Source organism: Cnephaeus nilssonii (genome assembly GCF_951640355.1).
Source record: "Cnephaeus nilssonii genome assembly, chromosome: 6".
NCBI lineage: Eukaryota > Metazoa > Chordata > Mammalia > Chiroptera > Vespertilionidae > Cnephaeus > Cnephaeus nilssonii.
This window is the reverse complement of record NC_137077.1, coordinates 65,419,677-65,438,571: the sequence shown is the minus strand read 5'-3', so window position 1 is coordinate 65,438,571 and position 18,895 is coordinate 65,419,677. Positions and strand designations below refer to the sequence as shown.

Below are 18,895 nucleotides of genomic sequence, written 5' to 3'. Positions count from 1 at the left end.
TCTCCAGCTACTGCAGAGATCCATTTCTCAGCGGGAAAAATCTATTTCTTCTTTATGTTCTTCCTCTCTTCCCCGCCCCTCCTCAAAGAGACGTTGGCTGGGTGTAAATCTATGTGAATGCTGAAAAACCCACCTATGCACAAGCATGCACAGCCTTTCCATAAATGGAAAGTGTGTTGAAGTCCTAATGTAATATGTCTCGTAATTAGAATGTAAGCCCTCTCCCTTATGTTACAGCCATGGTCGAGAAAGGCCCTCTGCCCAACTGAGCATCCGCCGGGATCGGCCGTTGTCTGTCCACTTGAACCTGGGCCAGAAAGGGTGAGCACCACATCTTCCTTCACCCCGTTTACTGAACGCTGAGTTGGTTGTATTGCCTGAGGTTTACTAATGGGCTCTTTCTTCTCTTGGCTTCCTTTCACAGTAACCGGAAAACTTCTTGGTAAGAGAGAAAACTCATTAATTACTATCATATCTGCTTTTGAAATAGAGCTCTAACTGGTTATGACATGTTTCCTTTAGTAATTTTCCTTCTGTCATATTTTTATTCTAGCCCAATAAAAGTAAATCAGTTTGAAGGGCACTTCATGAAGCTGCAGGCTGACTCCAACTACCTGCTATCCAAGGAGTACGAGGTACGACTCAGATGCGATTATGCTTTGGCACCCTAGTCCTTGGCAGAAGTTTCCTCCCCAGCTTTCCTGTGGAATCACAGGCGGATTGGGCTCAGGAGTTAGGATGACACGTAGGATCTCAGCTGAGTGCTCTTTTATGCCCGAATCTCTTCCCCACACAACATACCACCTAATCTCACAGGCCATTTCATCTCCAGATTTGCGCAGCAAAGTGCTACCTGAATCCGATGGTAAGAAAGAATGAACAAATTTCAAATGCAAACCTAAGGCTCTCAGAGACTTACCCTGGCCGTTTGCTTGGCTGGGAAATAATGGGCTTTGGTGAAAAGTGCCCAGACTTTGGATTCTGTTCCCAGCTTTGCCACCTATGTGACCTGGGGCAAGTTAGTTATCCTGTCTGAGCCTTCTCGGTAAAATGGAGGTGAGAATACCTCCTGTGGAATTGCTGTGGGGACCAGAGCTAATGCTACAGAATAGTAGGCACTCCATGAACAGTAGCTAGTGTACGTATTCTCATGTTGTAATCCACCTCAAGGATTGTATGATTTGTCTTCTTCTATTTCATATTCTCTACTTGCAAATTTATTTTTGACCTAATAGGACTTAAAAGACGTGGGTCGAAATCAACCATGTGATATTGCACTCTTGCCGGAGAACAGAGGGAAAAATCGATACAACAATATATTGCCCTGTGAGTTTTGTGTTTAAGTTTGTAATACTGTCTTCCTCTAGACATGCCTCCTCTTTTCCAGGAATAAAATGGGCTAAAGAAATATGGTATGGGTGGATTTGGGAGATCTGAGGCTCTGAATGCCTTTAAAAAGGGATGGCGTGGGTGTTATTGCCCCTCCCTCCACATGGGCAACAACAAGCTTCAATTCTGGTTCAGAGAGGCCTCTTCTGCTGTTGGCATTTCACCATGTGGTCCTACTGCTCCTCCTTGGAGGCCTCCGAGCAATAACAGGGCCAACAGCCAAGGCCAACCTAAGTTTATCTAACCAAGTCTCCACTTAGCAACTGTTATTAAATAATTATTGCATATTTTAATTATCCTCATCCTATTAGCTGAAGCAACAGAAGGTAGTTTTTCTGGATTGTATTCATTCCAGCAGCGAGAGGGAGCTGGCCACTCCTTGGGCAAATGTCCTAGTGTTACAAGTAGTGTTCCAGAGGAAAGCGCAGAGGGGACTGCAAAACGCATTTGATTGTTTGTGTGTTTATGAACCACCTATGCAACCTGGGGCGAGTTATCCTGCCTGAGCCTCATCTGCAAAGTGGAGATGAGGATTCTTCCTTGTGGGGCCCTTGTGGGGATCAGCATTCCATAAACCGTAGAAAAATCACCCCAAGACTCAGTGGCAAGTCTGTCTCAATAACCTTCCTTCCAGATGATGCCTCTCGGGTGAAGCTGTCCAATGTGGATGACGACCCGTGCTCCGACTACATCAATGCCAGCTACATCCCTGTGAGTGCCCCTCTAGGCTGCCGTGCCCAGTGAAGCTTTCATGGGTGACCACACTGGAGATACTTCTCCTCCTACATGCTATTACGCTCTCAGGTTTTAGAAGGCAAGACTGTGCCTGATTGCCATAAAACACAGGGTGTCCATGTAATCACTGCTAAGGCCCATTTTTCACAATGGCTATAGTCACAAGAGACTTTAATGAGCCCAGGATGCATTCTCATAGGTCATTTTCTCGCTGCAGCCCCTGGCCAAGACTAGAGCTCCCTAAAGACGTTGGACCGCCCCTGCTAAGGCTGCCTAAGTAGGGAAGCTGATTCAAAGTTACTTGGATTGTTGAAAACCACAGACACAGCTCCAAGGTTATGTCAAACCCTTGGGCTCAGATTCTGGCTGTCAACTTGCTAACTTCCTATAGCACCCTACAGTGGAAGAAGCTTTGAGATCAGACAGATCCGGGTTCCAGTCCCATCTGTGCCCTTTATTAGACTCTGTAACCTTGGACAAGTTATGTCACCTCCATTTTCTTTTCTAAACAATGAGGATAAATAATATGGATCTCAAATAATTATTCTTTCACTCAATGAGTACTACTTGTTAAGTGCTGCCTATAAGTCAAATACTGAGCTATGCACAGGAATCTGTTAAGATAGAATCTGACCTTCAAAGAACTCTCAGGAGAGTTGGGGCATCAGGACATGACCAGCCATGCCCTGAGAAACACACCTCCACATCATTGCTAAAATGCAGATTCTGATCCAGCAGGGTAGGGGCGGGCCCTGGGACTCTGCATTTCTCACAGGCTATTATGTGAGCCCATGATGCTGGTCTAAGGATCACTGTCTGAGTAGCAAGAGGTTCGAAGTTGCCACAGCAGGAGAACATCACTCAGCAGACAGGAAGATAAAGGAAAGCTCAGCAGAGCAGGCAACACGCTGAGACTTGGAGGGTAAATAAGGAATAGCCAGATGAGAGGCAGTGTCTGGGTGGGCGAGGCATGGGAGTGACAGAGGTGACAGAATGTAGAGGCTCTGAGGAGAAGGAAGGAGAGAAAGAGCTTCCACGAGGTTCTGCCAGGAATTCTGTATTGCTGGGGTACAGAATGAGTGGGTGAAAATATCCTAACTATAGAGTTGTGATTAAGATTAAATAAAATCTAGGAAAGTCCTGGCCCACAGCATGTTACCAGGTAGGTGCTCAATAGACAGTGATTTATATTTCCTTAAGTTTCCCTTGCATGACCTCTCTTACCAACATTCCAATGTCAGTCATCTAAAAAGACTACAAGCTTCTTCATTAAATAGGGAAAGAGCCTGATTAAAATCTATCCCTTAGACACACCTATACATGCACGCGCACACACACACACAATTGTGGATTAAGTGTTTTCTAGATTATCACCTGGGTCCTCCCTCCATTGCCTTTTAGAATAGACCCAGCCTAATAAAAAGGAATTTCGCTCTTAACAATAGTTCAACATTCCAGCCTTTGTCCTTCCTGCTCCCAAACCTTGACACTTGTGTTAGTATCTTTTTCTCGTCAGGGGCCTGGCCAAGACCTACACATCATCGTATCAGCAGCTAGCTCTTTGTTTATGGTTCTGAAGAGGCCTATTGTTTCTGACTGTCCATATTGTAAATTCATCGCAGGGCAACAACTTCAGAAGAGAATACATCGCTACTCAGGGACCTCTTCCTGGCACTAAGGACGACTTCTGGAAAATGGCGTGGGAACAGAATGTTCACAACATTGTCATGGTGACCCAGTGTGTGGAGAAGGGCCGAGTGAGTAAACACTCTTCCTGACTTCCAGCTTTGCTTTCCGCCATCTGGAGGGAGCTCTTCCCCACCATCAGAAGTTAACTCCTGCAAAGCTAAGTAAGGGTCGTATGAGAGAGAACGCTGTTAGTGAGTCACGCCACCCAGTTCAACAAGGCTCTGTGAGGTGAGGCCCGATTTGGATCCTGGGTCTGAAGTTTCAGTCCAAGGTGTCTTCACTTGAGGACTGGGAACACCAGAAGTGCCCTGACACAGAAAGGTTAACTGGCCAGCCGTCGCTCCATCCTCCAGTGTTTGGTGAGAGGAGACGCCTTGTCAGGGTCATTGGCTCTGCCCCTACTTTTAGGAGAGAAGGAGACGTGAACTTTAGGCTGTGTCTGCAGAAGCAACGGAAAATAGTTAACTGGACAAATTAAGCAAACCTCTTGTAACTCACTTATACTCCTCTACTTTATATGGTTACTTGGAGGACAATAATATATGTTCCTAATATAAAGTTCCAGTACCTGTGGTCAATAATATATGTTCCTAATCCTCTTTCTCCTGTCTTTCTCCATGTAATTTTGAGCTTAGATGAATGTTCAGACTTTTCAAAGATCATTTGGCACATGGCACTGGGCCCGGGTTAGGACAGTGATATCCAATTATAAACAAAACAGGGCCTGGAAGACAGAGCCTCCCTCTGCCCAGCTAGGTCTTTCTTCAAAAGGAACGTTGTAAGATGTTCCTATCTGCTAGTGGAGCTGAAATGCTAAGGAAGTTCAAGAGAAACCTCAGCCATGACCCACTGTGCCTGAAAGGTAAATGAGTCAGAGGTTGGGGTTCGCTCCTCGCGCCGCGAGTGTCTCCCCTTCACTGGCAGCAGCAGCTGGGCTCCAGCGCTGGCCATGAGCAGGTTAATGCAGAGCAGATGCCAAATGGCTTTAGCAGCTGATCCTGGATTCCCACTCAGGAAGACCTTTCCAGGAGGGAAAGTTCAGGTTCACGGAGGAGTCACGTTTCCGGACTCACTTTTTTTCTGTCTGTTTTCCTCTAGGTGAAGTGTGACCATTACTGGCCCGCGGACCAGGACTCACTCTACTACGGGGACCTCATCCTGCAGATGCTCTCAGAGTCGGTGCTGCCCGAGTGGACCATCCGGGAGTTTAGGATCTGCAGTGTGCGTTGGTTTGTCTGCTTTCATTGAATGACCCCGCTTGGAAAGATGAAGGTCACCTGGGAATCGCATATTTGCTGGTTCTTCTCCTATCGTTGCAGCCCATAGGTTGGGCACAGCTGTCCAACTGGAAGCTTTGCCTTATTATCCTTATCATTCTTCTTCTTTTCCTCTCTGCTCTTACAGGAGGAACAGCTCGACGCACACAGGCTCATCCGCCACTTCCACTATACGGTGTGGCCGGACCACGGAGTCCCGGAGACCACCCAGTCCCTGATCCAGTTTGTGAGGACTGTCAGGGACTACATCAACAGGACGCCTGGGGCCGGGCCCACCGTGGTGCATTGCAGGTACTCAGCCACGCGGAGCCAATGAAATGACACCAGGGAGGCTGGAAAAGTCAGGCGGGTGGGGATCTGGTGGGAGGAGGAGGAGTCTAGGCTCAGATGTTGCTAGCTCACTTCTCCTTCTCTCCAACCTCATTCCTTTTCACCGACTTCTCTCTCCTTTCCTGCTTTCTTCACATACCTCCTCTCTCTCACCCTCCTCTCTCTCACCCTCACTTCATCCTTCTCTCTCCCTCAAATCAAAGATCGTTTGGCACATGACACCGGGCCCAGCGATATCAAACTATAAATAAAACAGAGCCTGGAAGACTGCCTCCCTCTGCCCAGCTAGATCTTTCTTCACAAACAACCATTGTTCTCTTGCTCTTTTTCCTTCTGTACAAAATGCTGAGTCCTCATGCGACTTCCAGGCTCTCTATCCCCCATCCAAGTTCCCAGAACCCCCTCCCACTCTAGCCAGAATGGAGACGGCATACGCTTACTCTTGCTTCTTACTCCTTGCAATGGCCTTCTCTCTCTCCTCCATCTCTAATAACCCTAACTGTCCTTTAAGACCCTGCTCTAGCCCTCCCTCCCAGTTGAGTAGCACCTGCTATCTGTAGCACCCAATTTTGCTCTTAAATTTATGTTCCCTCTTGAATTCTCTTGGCTTCAGACTACTGCGTGCCCATAAAATCAACCTAGCAATCCATCTCTCTCTCTCTCTCTCTCTCTCTCTCTCTCTCTCTCTCTCTCTCTCTCTCGTCTCTCTCTTGCCTAGTGTTTACATAATTAATGTTTGCAGCAACACTTTGATAGTCCTAACTGAATGGCACCAATAAATACAGAGCAGGGAATTGCTACAGTGAGAAATGTCAGAGGCACTCACTTTCTCCCCATCAGCCCAGCACCCTAGGAGCCGAGCCCTGCTTCTATATGTTATTGGAACCCTGATGCTTTTAATAGGAATGTGAGGTCCTCACGAGCTTCCTGCCTTCTGAGGCATGGCAGGCATGTTTACCCAGGACCACTGGAGAACGGTTCTTCTTTTTCTTAGAAATACGTGCAGCAAAAATCCCCAGATTAGGCAATCACGTTGGGGAGCAATTGTCAATCTCTAGTGAAGTTGGAGGGGTTCACACCCTATGATACGCAGTTTTACCTCTACATATCAGCCCTAGCAAATGCCCACATGTGTGCCAATGGTGTTCACGGCGACGTGGTCTTTAACAGGGAATGTGAGTGCCTTTAACAGTAGGGAATGGAATAGCGGTTAGCGGTGGCTGGATTAGCAGTGGTTTGTGAACTCTGTAGGGTTGTTAAAAGAAAGTGTGTATATGTGGGTAATGACATGGATAAGTCTCAAAACACCATACTGAGTGGAAAAGTTGGCAGAAGACTGCATGAAACGTGTTATCGCCTTAGTACATTTTTGAAACACAGCAAATGATGATATTGTTCATGGATGCAGGAGAAGTATAAAAACATGGCTGGAAGTGATACACACCAAGTGCGGAGCAGTACCTACCCCTGGGGGGTGGGGGAGGTGAGGGAAAGAGGCAGAGGCTGGGGCTCTAGGTTGCATTTCCTTGAGAGAGCATGTGGAGAGAAAGAAGTGTCCCGATAGCCTCCCATAACTTGGAAGGGAAAAGAAAGATTTGCTAGTCTCTGGATGCCCTCCTGAAAGGCCAGTGTGATGAAAAGGCTCAGCCTCCTTCCACATCTCTTCCAGTGCCGGGGTGGGTAGGACTGGAACCTTCATCGCGCTGGACCGAATCCTGCAGCAGTTGGACTCCAAAGACTCCGTGGACATCTATGGCGCAGTGCATGACCTAAGGCTTCACAGGGTGCACATGGTGCAGACGGAGGTAAGAGTCCCAGGTGGAAGGACACCAACCGCTCTCCATGCCCCCCTCCCAAACCCCCCAATGCCCGGGGCTCTAATCTGAGAAGGGAAATGACCGTGACTCATTGGGAAGAGAAAGAGCACTGAGGACACAATATGTCTAGGACTTGTCATTTTAAAACAAACCTCAGGGACCTTCAGGATGGTGTGTACCCTTATCTTCATTGAGCTGGCTGCCCATCCTCTGCAGGTGGGTGGGTAGGAAGACAGATTATTGTGATCAATGCATTATACCTGGGAGAAAGGCCAGGCCATCTTGAAGATCATTTTCAGACAGGCTGGTGGGTGAGCACAAGAACTTTAGTAAAGAGGAAACAGATTCTAATCTCTTCTCTCCTCCCGCCCCCCGCCCCAGCTGCACCCCCCCCCAACTCTGGAAACACCAAAGGAGTGTACGTTGATTGGGAAGGATAAGTGCATTCACTTGTGGTCCTTTGGCATTTGCAGGGCATTTTTGAACATGTTAGCTCATTAGCTTTTCACCATAACCTGATAAGAGAGTTATTATTTCCCATTTCCAGGCTAGAAAACAGGTTCAGAGGCTACGGGCTTTAAACAGCTGTGAAATGGCCCGACAGGCACTTGAACCTGCTCTAGAGAATCCGGACTCTAAGCAGCAAGTCCACTGCCCACAGCCTCTGGGCCAGGCCGTCTCCCCACACAGACCAAGCATGTCATTTCCCAGTTAATTGCCTTCCAAGGCCCAAGTTCTCTTACCTTCTGTTTCCTAGGTAACTCTGCAAAATCCTTTTTTTAACTTTTTTTGAAAACTCCTTTATTTTTCAATTACATTCCATATTATATAAGTTTCAATTGTATAGCAGAGTGGTTAGACATTTATATAACTTATGACGTGACCTCCCTGTAAGTCTAATCCCCATCTGACACCACACATAGTTATTACTAACTAGAGGCCTGGTGCATGAATTTGTGCAGGGGGGTGTCCCTCAACCCGGCTTGCACCCTCTCCAATCTGGGACCCCTTGGGGGATGTCCAACTGCCAGCAGTTGGACATCCCTCTCACAATCCAGGACCGCTGGCTCCTAACTGCTCACTTGCCTGCCAGCCTGATCACCCCCTAACTGTTCCCCTGCCAGCCTGATTGACGCCTAACTGCTCCCCTGCCAGCCCAATCGCCCACAACTGCCCTCCCCTGCTGTGACCCGCCTCCTCCGCGCGAGGCGGCGGAGACACCTGGACCGGCCTCCACCATGCCGTGTGGAGCCGCGGGACCCCCAGGCCTCACCACGTGGAGCGGCCACCGGGCCCCACCTCCACTGTGCACATGGCCATCTTGTGGCGGCCATCTTGTGATGACATCATGCATGAGGATTACCTAGGCTTTTATTAGTATAGATGTTATTGGCTCTATCCCCTGTGCTGTAATTTATACATCCCCATGACTGTTTGTAACTACCACTTTGTACTTCTTAATCCCTTCATCTTTTCTACCCAACCCCACTCCCCTCTGGCAACCATCAGCCCAGCACCCTAGTTTTCTGTATCTATGAGTCTGTTTCTGTTTTGTTTGTTCACTTACTTTGTTCTTTATTTCACATATAAGTGAAATCATATGGTATTTTTCTTTCTCTGTCTGACTTTTTTCACTTAGCACAATACACTCCAGGTCAATCCGTGTTGTTGCAAATGGTAAGGTTTCATTCTTTTTTATGCCTAAGCATTGTATATATGTACCACATCTTCTTTCTTCAACCATCTATCAGTAGACACCTGGGCTGCTTCCATATCTTGACTATTGCAAATAATGCTGCAATGAATGTAGTGATGCATCAAAATCCTCTATTTAAAAAATAATTCCTGTCTATCCAGTGTGGCTCAGTGGTTGACCATTGACCCATGAACCAGGAGGTCACATTCGATTCCCAGTCAGGGCACATGGTTGTGGGCTCAATCCCCAGGAGGGGACATGAAGGAGGAAGCCGATCAATGATTCTCTCTCATCATTGATGTTTCTATCTCTCTCTCCCTCTCCTTTCCTCTCTCTGAAATCAGTTTTTTAAAAAGTAATTTAAAAAATAATCCCCAGGGTTAAAAAAGTGGAACGTTCTACATGCTCCTGTCTCCCATGATTACAGCACCCCTGCAAACCGCACAGGCAGCTGTACTGCACAGAACCCGGCACCCTGCGGTAGAGCTCCCCCGAGCTTTTTTAACCCTCTATTCCCGAAACCTCCTTGACCCCCGAATTCTTTCCTTGTGCAGCACATGGTAATATCATACAGAACTCATACTCTGTGACACATTTGGGAAAACACTGGTGCCATCGCCTCCTGCAGGCAGTGCCCACACCAGGGGTCCTCTCCCACCACCACTGCCCTGGCCCAGGAGTGCTTTCATTAGAGCAATTATTTTATTCTGGAATTTTTTTAAAAATACATAAAACTAGAAAAGATGATATTATGAAATTCCATCTACCCAAACTCAAGCTTCTGCAATTATTGGTATTCTGTGTTCTTTTCTCATCTACATCCCACATATCTGGTTCCCATGCCCTCATTGGACTATTTTAAAGAAAATTCTACTTATCACATCATTTCATCTTTAAATACTGTGTGTGTGTGTGTGTGTGTGTGTGTGTGTGTGAATGTGCAAATTAAAAATATGGACTCCTTTAAAAATTATAATCACAATATAATTATCAGATCTAACAAATCTAATCATAATTCCTTAATATCATATAATATTCAGTCAGTGTTTAAATATCCCTAATTATGTCAAAAATGACTTTTTATACCTGATTTGCATTAGAATACAATGTCCACACATTGCATTTGGTTGAGGCCTCTTTTAAATCTCTTTTAATCTATAATCATCTTCCCTCTAATTTGTTTTCCATGCCATATATTTGGTAAAGAGACCAGTTTGTTTGTTCTGTAGATTTCCCACATTCTGGATGTGGCTGACTGTGTTTTCCTGGTGGTAATGTGTCATCTGTTCCCCATAGTTTTTGTCTGCCAGTGTGAGGCTCCTTTAAATTCAGGTCCCTTTTTACCACCACAGTGTTTCACAGATGGTGCTGAGTACTTCCTGTTGTATCAGGTCAGGCGGGACTTCCTGTCTGTGTGAGTGAGTCTCTGTCAGTGCTGATGGAATTGACAGTGACATCCGCTCTCACGCTCCCCATCAGCTTTTCACTTAAGGTTGGGGCAGCCATTGAGGACCACTGTCTAGCTCTGTCATTTCATGAAGGGTGGCAGAATTATGTCACACCGTTTCATACCAGTTATCCTTCCGCTTTCTCCCAAGACTGAGAGTTCCTAGAGGACAGGAACGTGTTTTCTTTCTCTCTAGCCTCAATATTTTTTTTTTGTCTATTAAATGAATGAACAAATATTTCACAATTACATTGCTAAAATGTCAGCGCCAATGTTTCATTATTTGTCACTCCTGCAAACTCAAACCGATACTTAATTTGTAATCTTAAGAAAAGGAGATTATCTCCCATGAAGTAGTCTCAAGGGGTGTGTGTGTGTGTGTGTGTGTGTGTGTGTGCGTGCGTGTGTGTGTGTGTTCAGACTCCCTGGTTATTGTTAGAGGCTTCTGGGGTCACGTGTCCCTTCCACACACCTGCCCAGCGCTCTGAGCACTCCCTACGGTAAATATCATTGGGTGACTTCCAGGGCAGGGGTACCATGATGTGCAAAGCTCCACCCCCCCTCTTGGCCATACCTCCTTTCCCAGTTCTGTTCTCCTGCCTCTGAGGATTCTGTGGCTCTGGTTCCTCAGGGTGCCTCTTCAACAGCTTGATTTCCCTGAGGTTCTGTCCTCAAGGCGCTGCTCTTCTGCCTCCACCTTTATTCTTGGTGAGGGCCTCCACTCCCGCACCCGCCCATGTTTCCCAAACCTCATTCTCCTTTCCCAGCATTCCCCTAAGCACCTGGCTGCCAGACAGGTCCTCCTGGAAGCCTTACAGTCATCTCCACTCAGACACCTGTCTTTCAAAACACAAACCGCAGTGATAGCAACGAAAGCACTGCTGCTCTCGCTCCTTTCGGTTTCAGGTAACAGTGTTTCCGTCCGCCTTGCGCTCCATCTGACCGCCTAAGCACGGGGTCTGACTTCTTTTCTTACAGTTCTCGCATTCAGGCAGCCACCGAGGCCTGTCAATTCTGCCAGCACCTTTCTCTCTGTCCTAGCCTCTCACCCACTGCCCCGCCCTTGCCCAGCCTTGCCCAGCCCTCACTGGGCGTATTGCAGTGGCTTCCCAGTGAGTCTGCTGTCTGCAGCGTCTGTCCGGACAGCTCCTCATCACCACGGCCACCAGCCAAGTTCTCTAGCTAACTCACTCTTGTAACTCCTGGCACAGCCATCTTAGAAAGCTCTCCATCGCTTGTAAAATGGCATTCTAACTCTCACCCTTGTGGCCAAGCCTCTTTGTAAACTGGCCCCAGCTTCCTTCTCCATGTTCCTGTCATAATGCCACCCACCCCCAGGGTTTTAGGGTTGTTCCCCTGCCTGGGCCAGGATGAACTTTAATTCCTCTGTTCATGATGAAATAAGCATTGCAGGAGTGGGAATTTTCTCTCTCCCTTTTCCCCCATTGCAAATGAAATCCCAAACAAATCCAGATGTTATCTGCCTGGCTTTAGGACTCTGCTGAGGGTGGGCCGCTCCTACAGCCTCAGAGCCCTGGCCCAGCCCGGCAGGCTCACTTGGTGCTAGCAGTGAGTGCGGAGGGGTGCCCCCCCGGGGCGGGGGGGAGAGGGGGTGACTGTTCCATCAAAGGAGGAAGGATATTCTGACCCCTTGGATTACTTTTCTGGGTCCATGTGGATAGTCAGTCTCAACTTGATTCTACCTTATTTGGGTCACAAAGGGATGCAGGTCTTTTTAGAACAGGGATTTGCAAGTGTGTCCCTCCTTCTCGTAGCCTGCCTCGGGGCAAGCTGACTCTGGAGAGCCACTCAGATGGAGCAATAACTTGTTAAAGAGCAATAGGTGATTGTCAATCTCATCCACTTCCCATGGGAAGGAAACAGTGGGGTGTTGTAGGACTAAGGATCTCAGTGCCAATGTGGAAGATTGTCCCGTGACACTGAACCCGACATTTTAGCTACACTAGACTGCTCATAGCTTCCAGAATGTATGTGCACCTTCATGCTGTTTACATCATTTGGAATGTCCTACTTCTTTGCTCAAAATCATAACAGATGTCACCTTTTCTCTCTAGCTTGATACTTGCCATCCCCCAGAAGTGAATCTGATCACTTCTTATGTATGAAGCTTTACACACACCTCTGCCTTACGTTTATCATCTTCTAGGTATTTGTTCACTTATCTGCCCCTCTGCTCAACTCTGCACTCATGGACCATGAAAAGGCCTATGTATAGTTATATAAAAGTTACCTAATATTACAACTTTTGGCAAAATTGAGTGGATCTGAGGCTTCACCAGTTAGCTAAACAGAGCCAAAAATGATCTTTTGATTGAGGTTCATATATTAGACTTTGTCTACTTTTTGTGAATGAAGCACATTAACAACCTGAAGGTTTCAGTTGTAATCATTTTTCAAGGACATTCTATTGGGAAAAGAATTTATATTTAAGACAAGGCAAATTAATGAATATTAACTGGGTTCAAAGCCCATGGTGGATCATTGTTGAAGAATTTATTAATAAGGCATCACATAGAGGTATTAGAGCTCATTCACCACTGAATGCTCAGATCCCAAAGTAATTTAATATCTGAGGAGAATTGAAATGTGAATCATGCTCTGGATGGGAGGAAGCAGACAGGTGTCTGTCATGATTTGGTAGGTTGTTATCAAGATGGCAAAAAAGAGACTGCCTGTGCTAACAACTGTTTTCAGGGTAGTGCCCTCCTGGAATTTTCAAGATCAAGGTGGTATAAAACCCTCATGACAAGTGAGCAAGGTTTGTGAGCAGAAAGGCAGAGAATAGTTAATATTAATGCAGGCCTCATTTATGGTTGTTTTGTGTCTTTGGGTTGTCCTAATGATTATACCAGACCTACATTATGAAGTCCCATGAGTAGCTGACCAAGCTAACTTCCAATCAGGAGCAGTGCCTAGTGCCAACCCATAAAAATAAATACTTGTTCACTTTTAAAGATAGTTGGTGAGGGAAGATCTTATAGTTTCACTGGGTGTCTCAACCTATGAAATACTCTAAGGCTGACCACTTTGATCATGGAGTCCATCTAGTTGACAGCAACACAAAGCCGTGTCCCCTGAAGTGGTATAACCATTTGCATGCCATAAACGTCTATCGTGGCGTGTGGGGATGGTTTCTGTCTTGGACGCGTGGCAGTTAACTGGATAATGGTAGAGGACATTCGCTGTGGAGGAGACCTTTGCCTCCTTGTTCGACAGATGGAGAAACTGAGATCCCGAGAAGCCTCACGATTTAGCCTGGGCCAGCTGCATGCAGACTAGGAGCCCAGCAGCACCGACGTGGTGTTGTGCTCTCTTCCCGACCTCCTCTTTCCCTGGAGCAGTTGCTATGTCATTAAGGGAGCCCAAGGCCAAGTACGAAGTTTACATGGACATACATTCCCTTACTAGAAAGCTCAGTTGGTGGTAAGGAATGGAGCCCACTGCACAAGTTTAGCTGCCTGTGACTGATCTCCTATGAGGTCTTCATGGTGTCTTTATAGTCATCAAACACTGACTCATCTGTTTGTTTCTGTTTTCGAAGTAGTTAGCTCTCAGGTAGTTGACAGGTGTGTAACCCTTTGTAGTTCTCTGCCATCAGCCAATGTCTGAGATTCTTCCATGAGCCAGATTCAAATGCTGAGAAAATAAAGACAGATAAGACACTGAACTTGCCCTCAAAGAACTGATAGTCCCATTGGTGTCTATTATATACATTTCTTTTTCTCACTATACACCCAAAAGAAAGGAAATAAAACAGCAGAATACATAGTGACATGATTTTGTCATTCAATAATACAATGAAACTAGGTTTCATCTAAGAAAACTGGTATAGTGAGAAGAACATGAAGTTTGAGGCCAATTCAGGATCAAATCCTAGGGTTCCATTTCTTAGCTTTGTGACCTTGGAGAAGTTACTTAACTTCTCTGAGTCTTCATTCATATGGATGATTATATCTACTTCACGAGGTTGTCAAAATATGAAATAACTAGAGGCCTGGTGCACGAAATTCATGCATGGGGGAGGGGCAGGTGTCCCTTAGCCCAGCTTGCACCCTCTCCAATCTGGGACCCCTTGGGGGATGTCCAACTGCCGGTTTAGGTCCCACAGGGATCGGGCCTAAATTGGCAGTCGGACATTCCTCTCACAATCCGGGACTGCTGGCTTCCAACCGCTCGCCTGCCTGCCAGCCTGATCACCCCCTAACCACTCCCCTGCCAGCCTGATTGACGCCTAACTGCTCCCCTGCCGGCTCGATTGCCCCCAACTGCCCTCCCCTGCCAGCATGGTCGCCCCTAACTGCCCTCCCCTTCAGGCCCGGTCACCCCTAACTGCCCTCCCTTGCTGGCCTGATCGCCCACAACTGCCCTCCCCTGCCAGCCATCTTGTGACCACATGGGGGCGGCCATCTTGTGCAAGGGCATGACGGTCAATTTGCATATTACCTCTTATTATATAGGATGTATGTAAAATGTATAGCACTGTGTTTGGCATTAATTCATCTATTTAATAAATATTTGTGGAGAATTTACCATGTGCCAGAAATAGTAGTTGGCCTCCATAGAACATACTCTATAAATGTGTATTGTATGCATGTAAGAAAGAAGGGATAAACACCACCCCTCTGCCCATTACCATCATTCTCATCTTAGTGGTAATAGAATTCTGTCACTCTTCTATGTAGCAGAGACCATTAGTGAAGTGATGATCAAGAAATTTGTTAATCTTATAGGATCTCATTACTGTTCTTGTTTTGTGATAATCTCTCATCTTTTTTGTACCGAGGACTTGCCTTTCTCTGACGTGTTTTCTGCTTTTTCACAGTGTCAGTATGTCTACCTACATCAGTGTGTAAGAGATGTCCTAAGAGCAAGGAAGCTACGGAGCGAACAGGAAAACCCCTTGTTTCCAATCTATGAAAATGTGAATCCAGAGTATCACAGAGGTAGGATCTTCACTAACTTACAGGTTCATTTATCAAGATATAATTGACCCGGAAACCATTCAAGACTTAAAGCTCTTCCAACATGCACCATCTAGTTCTTCCTCTACCCAAAGGCTGGAGGGAAGGCCCTCCCAGAGGGCAGCAGGGGAGAGAGGCAGAGTGGGGAGGGGACTCCCACAGGTAACACTGATTCCACTGCTCTCTCTTCCTACCTGGCCTGGGGTGCCCTCATTAAAGACTCTGCTTAATATTTCTAAGTGCTAAGGATCACTGCTGGGGAGGATGCTTTGAAATCACAACTGGGAGTTCAAATTATAAAATCCCTTTGGAGAAAAACTTGGCCATATGTATCAAAGTTCTTAATATGTTCTTATCTTGTCAGCCGGTATCTCTACTTCCATCCTAAGTACTGACAAATTTTAGCTTTTCATAGTTAAAAGTTTGAGTGGAAAAAAAACTAAATGTTTAACAATGGAGGACTAAGTATAGCATGGTACATTCCCTGAACAGAATACAATTCAGTCTTAAAAAAACTGTATTTTTGAAGATATAATAACATGGATATTTTTATAAGTAAGAAAAGCAGAATTTAAAACAAATGTAAACAACACATAGTCGGGGGGAGGGGAGACTGGAAAGAAATATACCACGATAATAAAACAAATTTCTCTGAGCAATAAAATAATATGTCATTTTCTTTCACTTTATGGGTTTTTTAAATTTTCTAGAACAAGCATGTAACATTTTTTTCAATAAAAAATTCAATAGGAAAAATACATAAGTAAACTTTATAAGGCACTGCTTTGACCAGACAATACTTAGTTGACAAATGAAGGATCTGCATGCCTCTTCCCACTCCAGACCATCATTAACCTTTTGCACTCGGATGTCGAGATTAAAATTACTCTTTGAATGTATCAATAATTTGAAATATAAAAACATCCAAATAAATAAGTTTGTATGAAAAGAAACTCCAGTTTTTTATTCTACTGCCGCGCTTTGTAAAATCTGGGGTATTTAAAAAATTAAATACCGAGTAGAATAAAGGAATCGAGAAAAAAGCAAGCGAGTGCAAAGGGTTAAAGCTTCATTCGGCACACTGAATCATTGCATTAGTGATTTGTTGCCACCTAACAAATTAGCCCAAACATTTATTATCTCACAGTTTCTGTAGCTTAGGAATTTGGGGGGAAGGGGGGCCTTCACAAAGTGGTTCTGGCCCAGGGTCTCTCATGAGGTTGCCCTTAAGACATTGGCCAGGTCTACCAGCCTCTGGAGGTGGGGGGTTGCGGGGGCTGGAGGCCCACCTCAGGATGGCTCACTCACAGAGCTCGTGGCAGAGGTCTCAGGTCCTTGCCACATGGAAGACAGCCGTCTATACATCAGACCTTTTTAAAAAAAACAACATTATTTCAGAGCTATTTTATCTCCATTTCTAAATGAGCTTCAATTTTATTTTGTTCTCTGCACTCTCTACACCCACCCATTAGCCAGTATGTGAAATCATTGGTAAACTGTAAAGCACAAATACAAGAGAGAACTGCTGTTTAAAGGAGTCCTTTGTAACCAGATAATCCTTTTGTGTTGTAAACAGCTACCCCCTAATTTATCTGTATAGTAAATTAAGGCTTTTGCATGTCAGGTTCTTTAAGAAGCTCCAGGAAGGAGGGAGCTGGGAGGTCCCTTTGTCTTGTTTTGACTTGCTCAAGAGTCTTCTTTTAGAGTAAGTAGCACCGAAACTGAAGGAAGCTGAGGATGCTATAGTTACCTTCGGGCATCTGAATGTTAGGATTCAGGCCCTAGCTCTAGGATAAATAACATTAACAAGCTGTGTAGCCCTCAGGTGTTCTTCCACTCTAGGCCTGTGGGCTCATCTGTGAAACCACAGGGCTTGGACCAGAATCACTAGTCCTTTCCAATTCTAGATGGTTCTGAATGGAATGACCAGGCCCCCACAGGGATCGTCTCACCTTAAACTAGATTGAGTTTTAGTCACTTTCACTAGTCTTTCCCATGTGTAACTTTCATAAGCAGAACAAGCAACTGTGGCATGCCCTGCTACCGTCTCTAATTACAGTGTCCTTCCTTGCAGATGCGGGCTATCCTAGGCATTGAGGAACTACCAGAAGCTATCCTGGAGAAAAGCTATTCACTGTGTGATTTTTTTTTTAAACTCGCTTCATGCCCTACAGAGGTGCCAACTATTTCTATTGATACTATGTATAATTTATTAATCTGGAGAATTTTAAAGAATTTATGTAATTTAAAAGTAACAGATATTATTGTACATAGTTGTATTTTGTAGTTTCTTCTGTAAATATGTATTTTTTCATAATGTTTAATATTAAGCTTTATATAATACTATTTTCCACACCAAAGTGTCCATGGGTTGTTCTACGTAAACATATTCCTGTTTTACATGACAGGACTGCTGTAAACGGGTGTGGACATGGCTGCAGAGGGGATTCCTGGGGCCCTGGTTTTTGGCAGTTTTGATATTTACTGAACAGGAGAAAGGACGGGCCGGGGAGAGCATATATATAGTGTGCTGGCTTTGCTGCGTTGCTGTCCTATGAATCTTGGGATCCAAAGATGATCCAAATGCTATTTGGACAAATAGGACAGTCAAAAAAAGGACTGCGAGGAGGGGGGAGGGATTACGTAGCACAAAGCCAAAGGAGATGGCTGTGCCTAAAGTGGTTTCTCTCACCCCTTTCTCCTGCCAGAGGTTCAAGCCAAAGTAGTCAGCCAGGGGCTGCGGTGCAAGTCCAGGCTGCAGCGTGGAGGGTTGTGGTGGAGAAGGGTGTAAAGAGAAGTGATGAATTCTTACATCAAGGGGAATGCCACCTGGATCCCTGCCTGTAAACATGATCAAACTGAGAGCACCATCCGTAGTGATAGGGGGTTGTTCACTGCACCGCAGTGTGGAGCGTGGACACGCGTGCCCTTACCGTCACGGATGTGTTGGTCAACATGCACACACTGGTCTTTGTCTCATTTCCACGGGGCTGCATTCCTGGAAAAGTCAAAATTATGCCTGTCATACTTGGTTTTCCCACCAAAAGAAGATTGTAGTGGCAGATTATACTCCTGATCAAAGATGTCAATATTTTTATAGAAATGTCCCTAAATGTCACATACAGTTAATTTTTGTAAAAAGGCGCAGTGGTGCTTCGTATAAAATGTTCCAAAAGACTCTTAGTAAGTCATTGAGGTCCAAAGTCACCTTAAGTTGTTCTTCACATAAAAGACACTACCTACTCTACCACATTTATCTTCGGTATCTGTGCCAGCTTTGGCTCTGCTGGATTTCAGTGAGTCGGAAAGCCGGCCTGGCCCTCTTCCCTGTGCCGCCCGAGGGGCCTCCTGGGAGGCCCGGGAAGCGCCTGTGTGGGCTCAGGGCTGCCTGAGAACGGCCAGGAGCGGTGGCCTTTTCCGGCCGATTTCTTTGTAATAAATGGAAGAATTAGAGATCTAGCTTGTTGATCTCACGGCTTCATTTGCAAAGCAAACACCTCTTTTCAAAGTGTCTATTTTTGCTACCTACCATA

At 45.7% G+C, this 18,895-nt stretch overlaps 1 protein-coding gene across 3 annotated transcripts in view; it reads left to right on the top strand.

Annotated features, from left to right (window-relative positions):
• PTPRB (protein tyrosine phosphatase receptor type B) overlaps positions 1-18,593 on the top strand; it is a gene marked incomplete at its 5' end in the record, with an annotated part of 107,186 nt that extends 88,593 nt beyond the window's left edge. For all 3 annotated transcript variants that reach the window (XM_079773932.1, XM_079773933.1, XM_079773934.1), the window contains 11 exons: positions 238-321; positions 425-442; positions 554-635; positions 1,236-1,326; positions 2,024-2,100; positions 3,747-3,881; positions 4,912-5,034; positions 5,218-5,381; positions 7,090-7,225; positions 15,224-15,344; positions 17,437-18,593. In XM_079773932.1, the coding sequence (XP_079630058.1) occupies positions 238-321; positions 425-442; positions 554-635; positions 1,236-1,326; positions 2,024-2,100; positions 3,747-3,881; positions 4,912-5,034; positions 5,218-5,381; positions 7,090-7,225; positions 15,224-15,344; positions 17,437-17,459 (1,054 nt within the window). In that variant the 3' untranslated portion in view covers positions 17,460-18,593. The remainder of the gene's footprint in view (positions 1-237; positions 322-424; positions 443-553; positions 636-1,235; positions 1,327-2,023; positions 2,101-3,746; positions 3,882-4,911; positions 5,035-5,217; positions 5,382-7,089; positions 7,226-15,223; positions 15,345-17,436) is intronic.
• Positions 18,594-18,895: the final 302 nt, after the last annotated feature.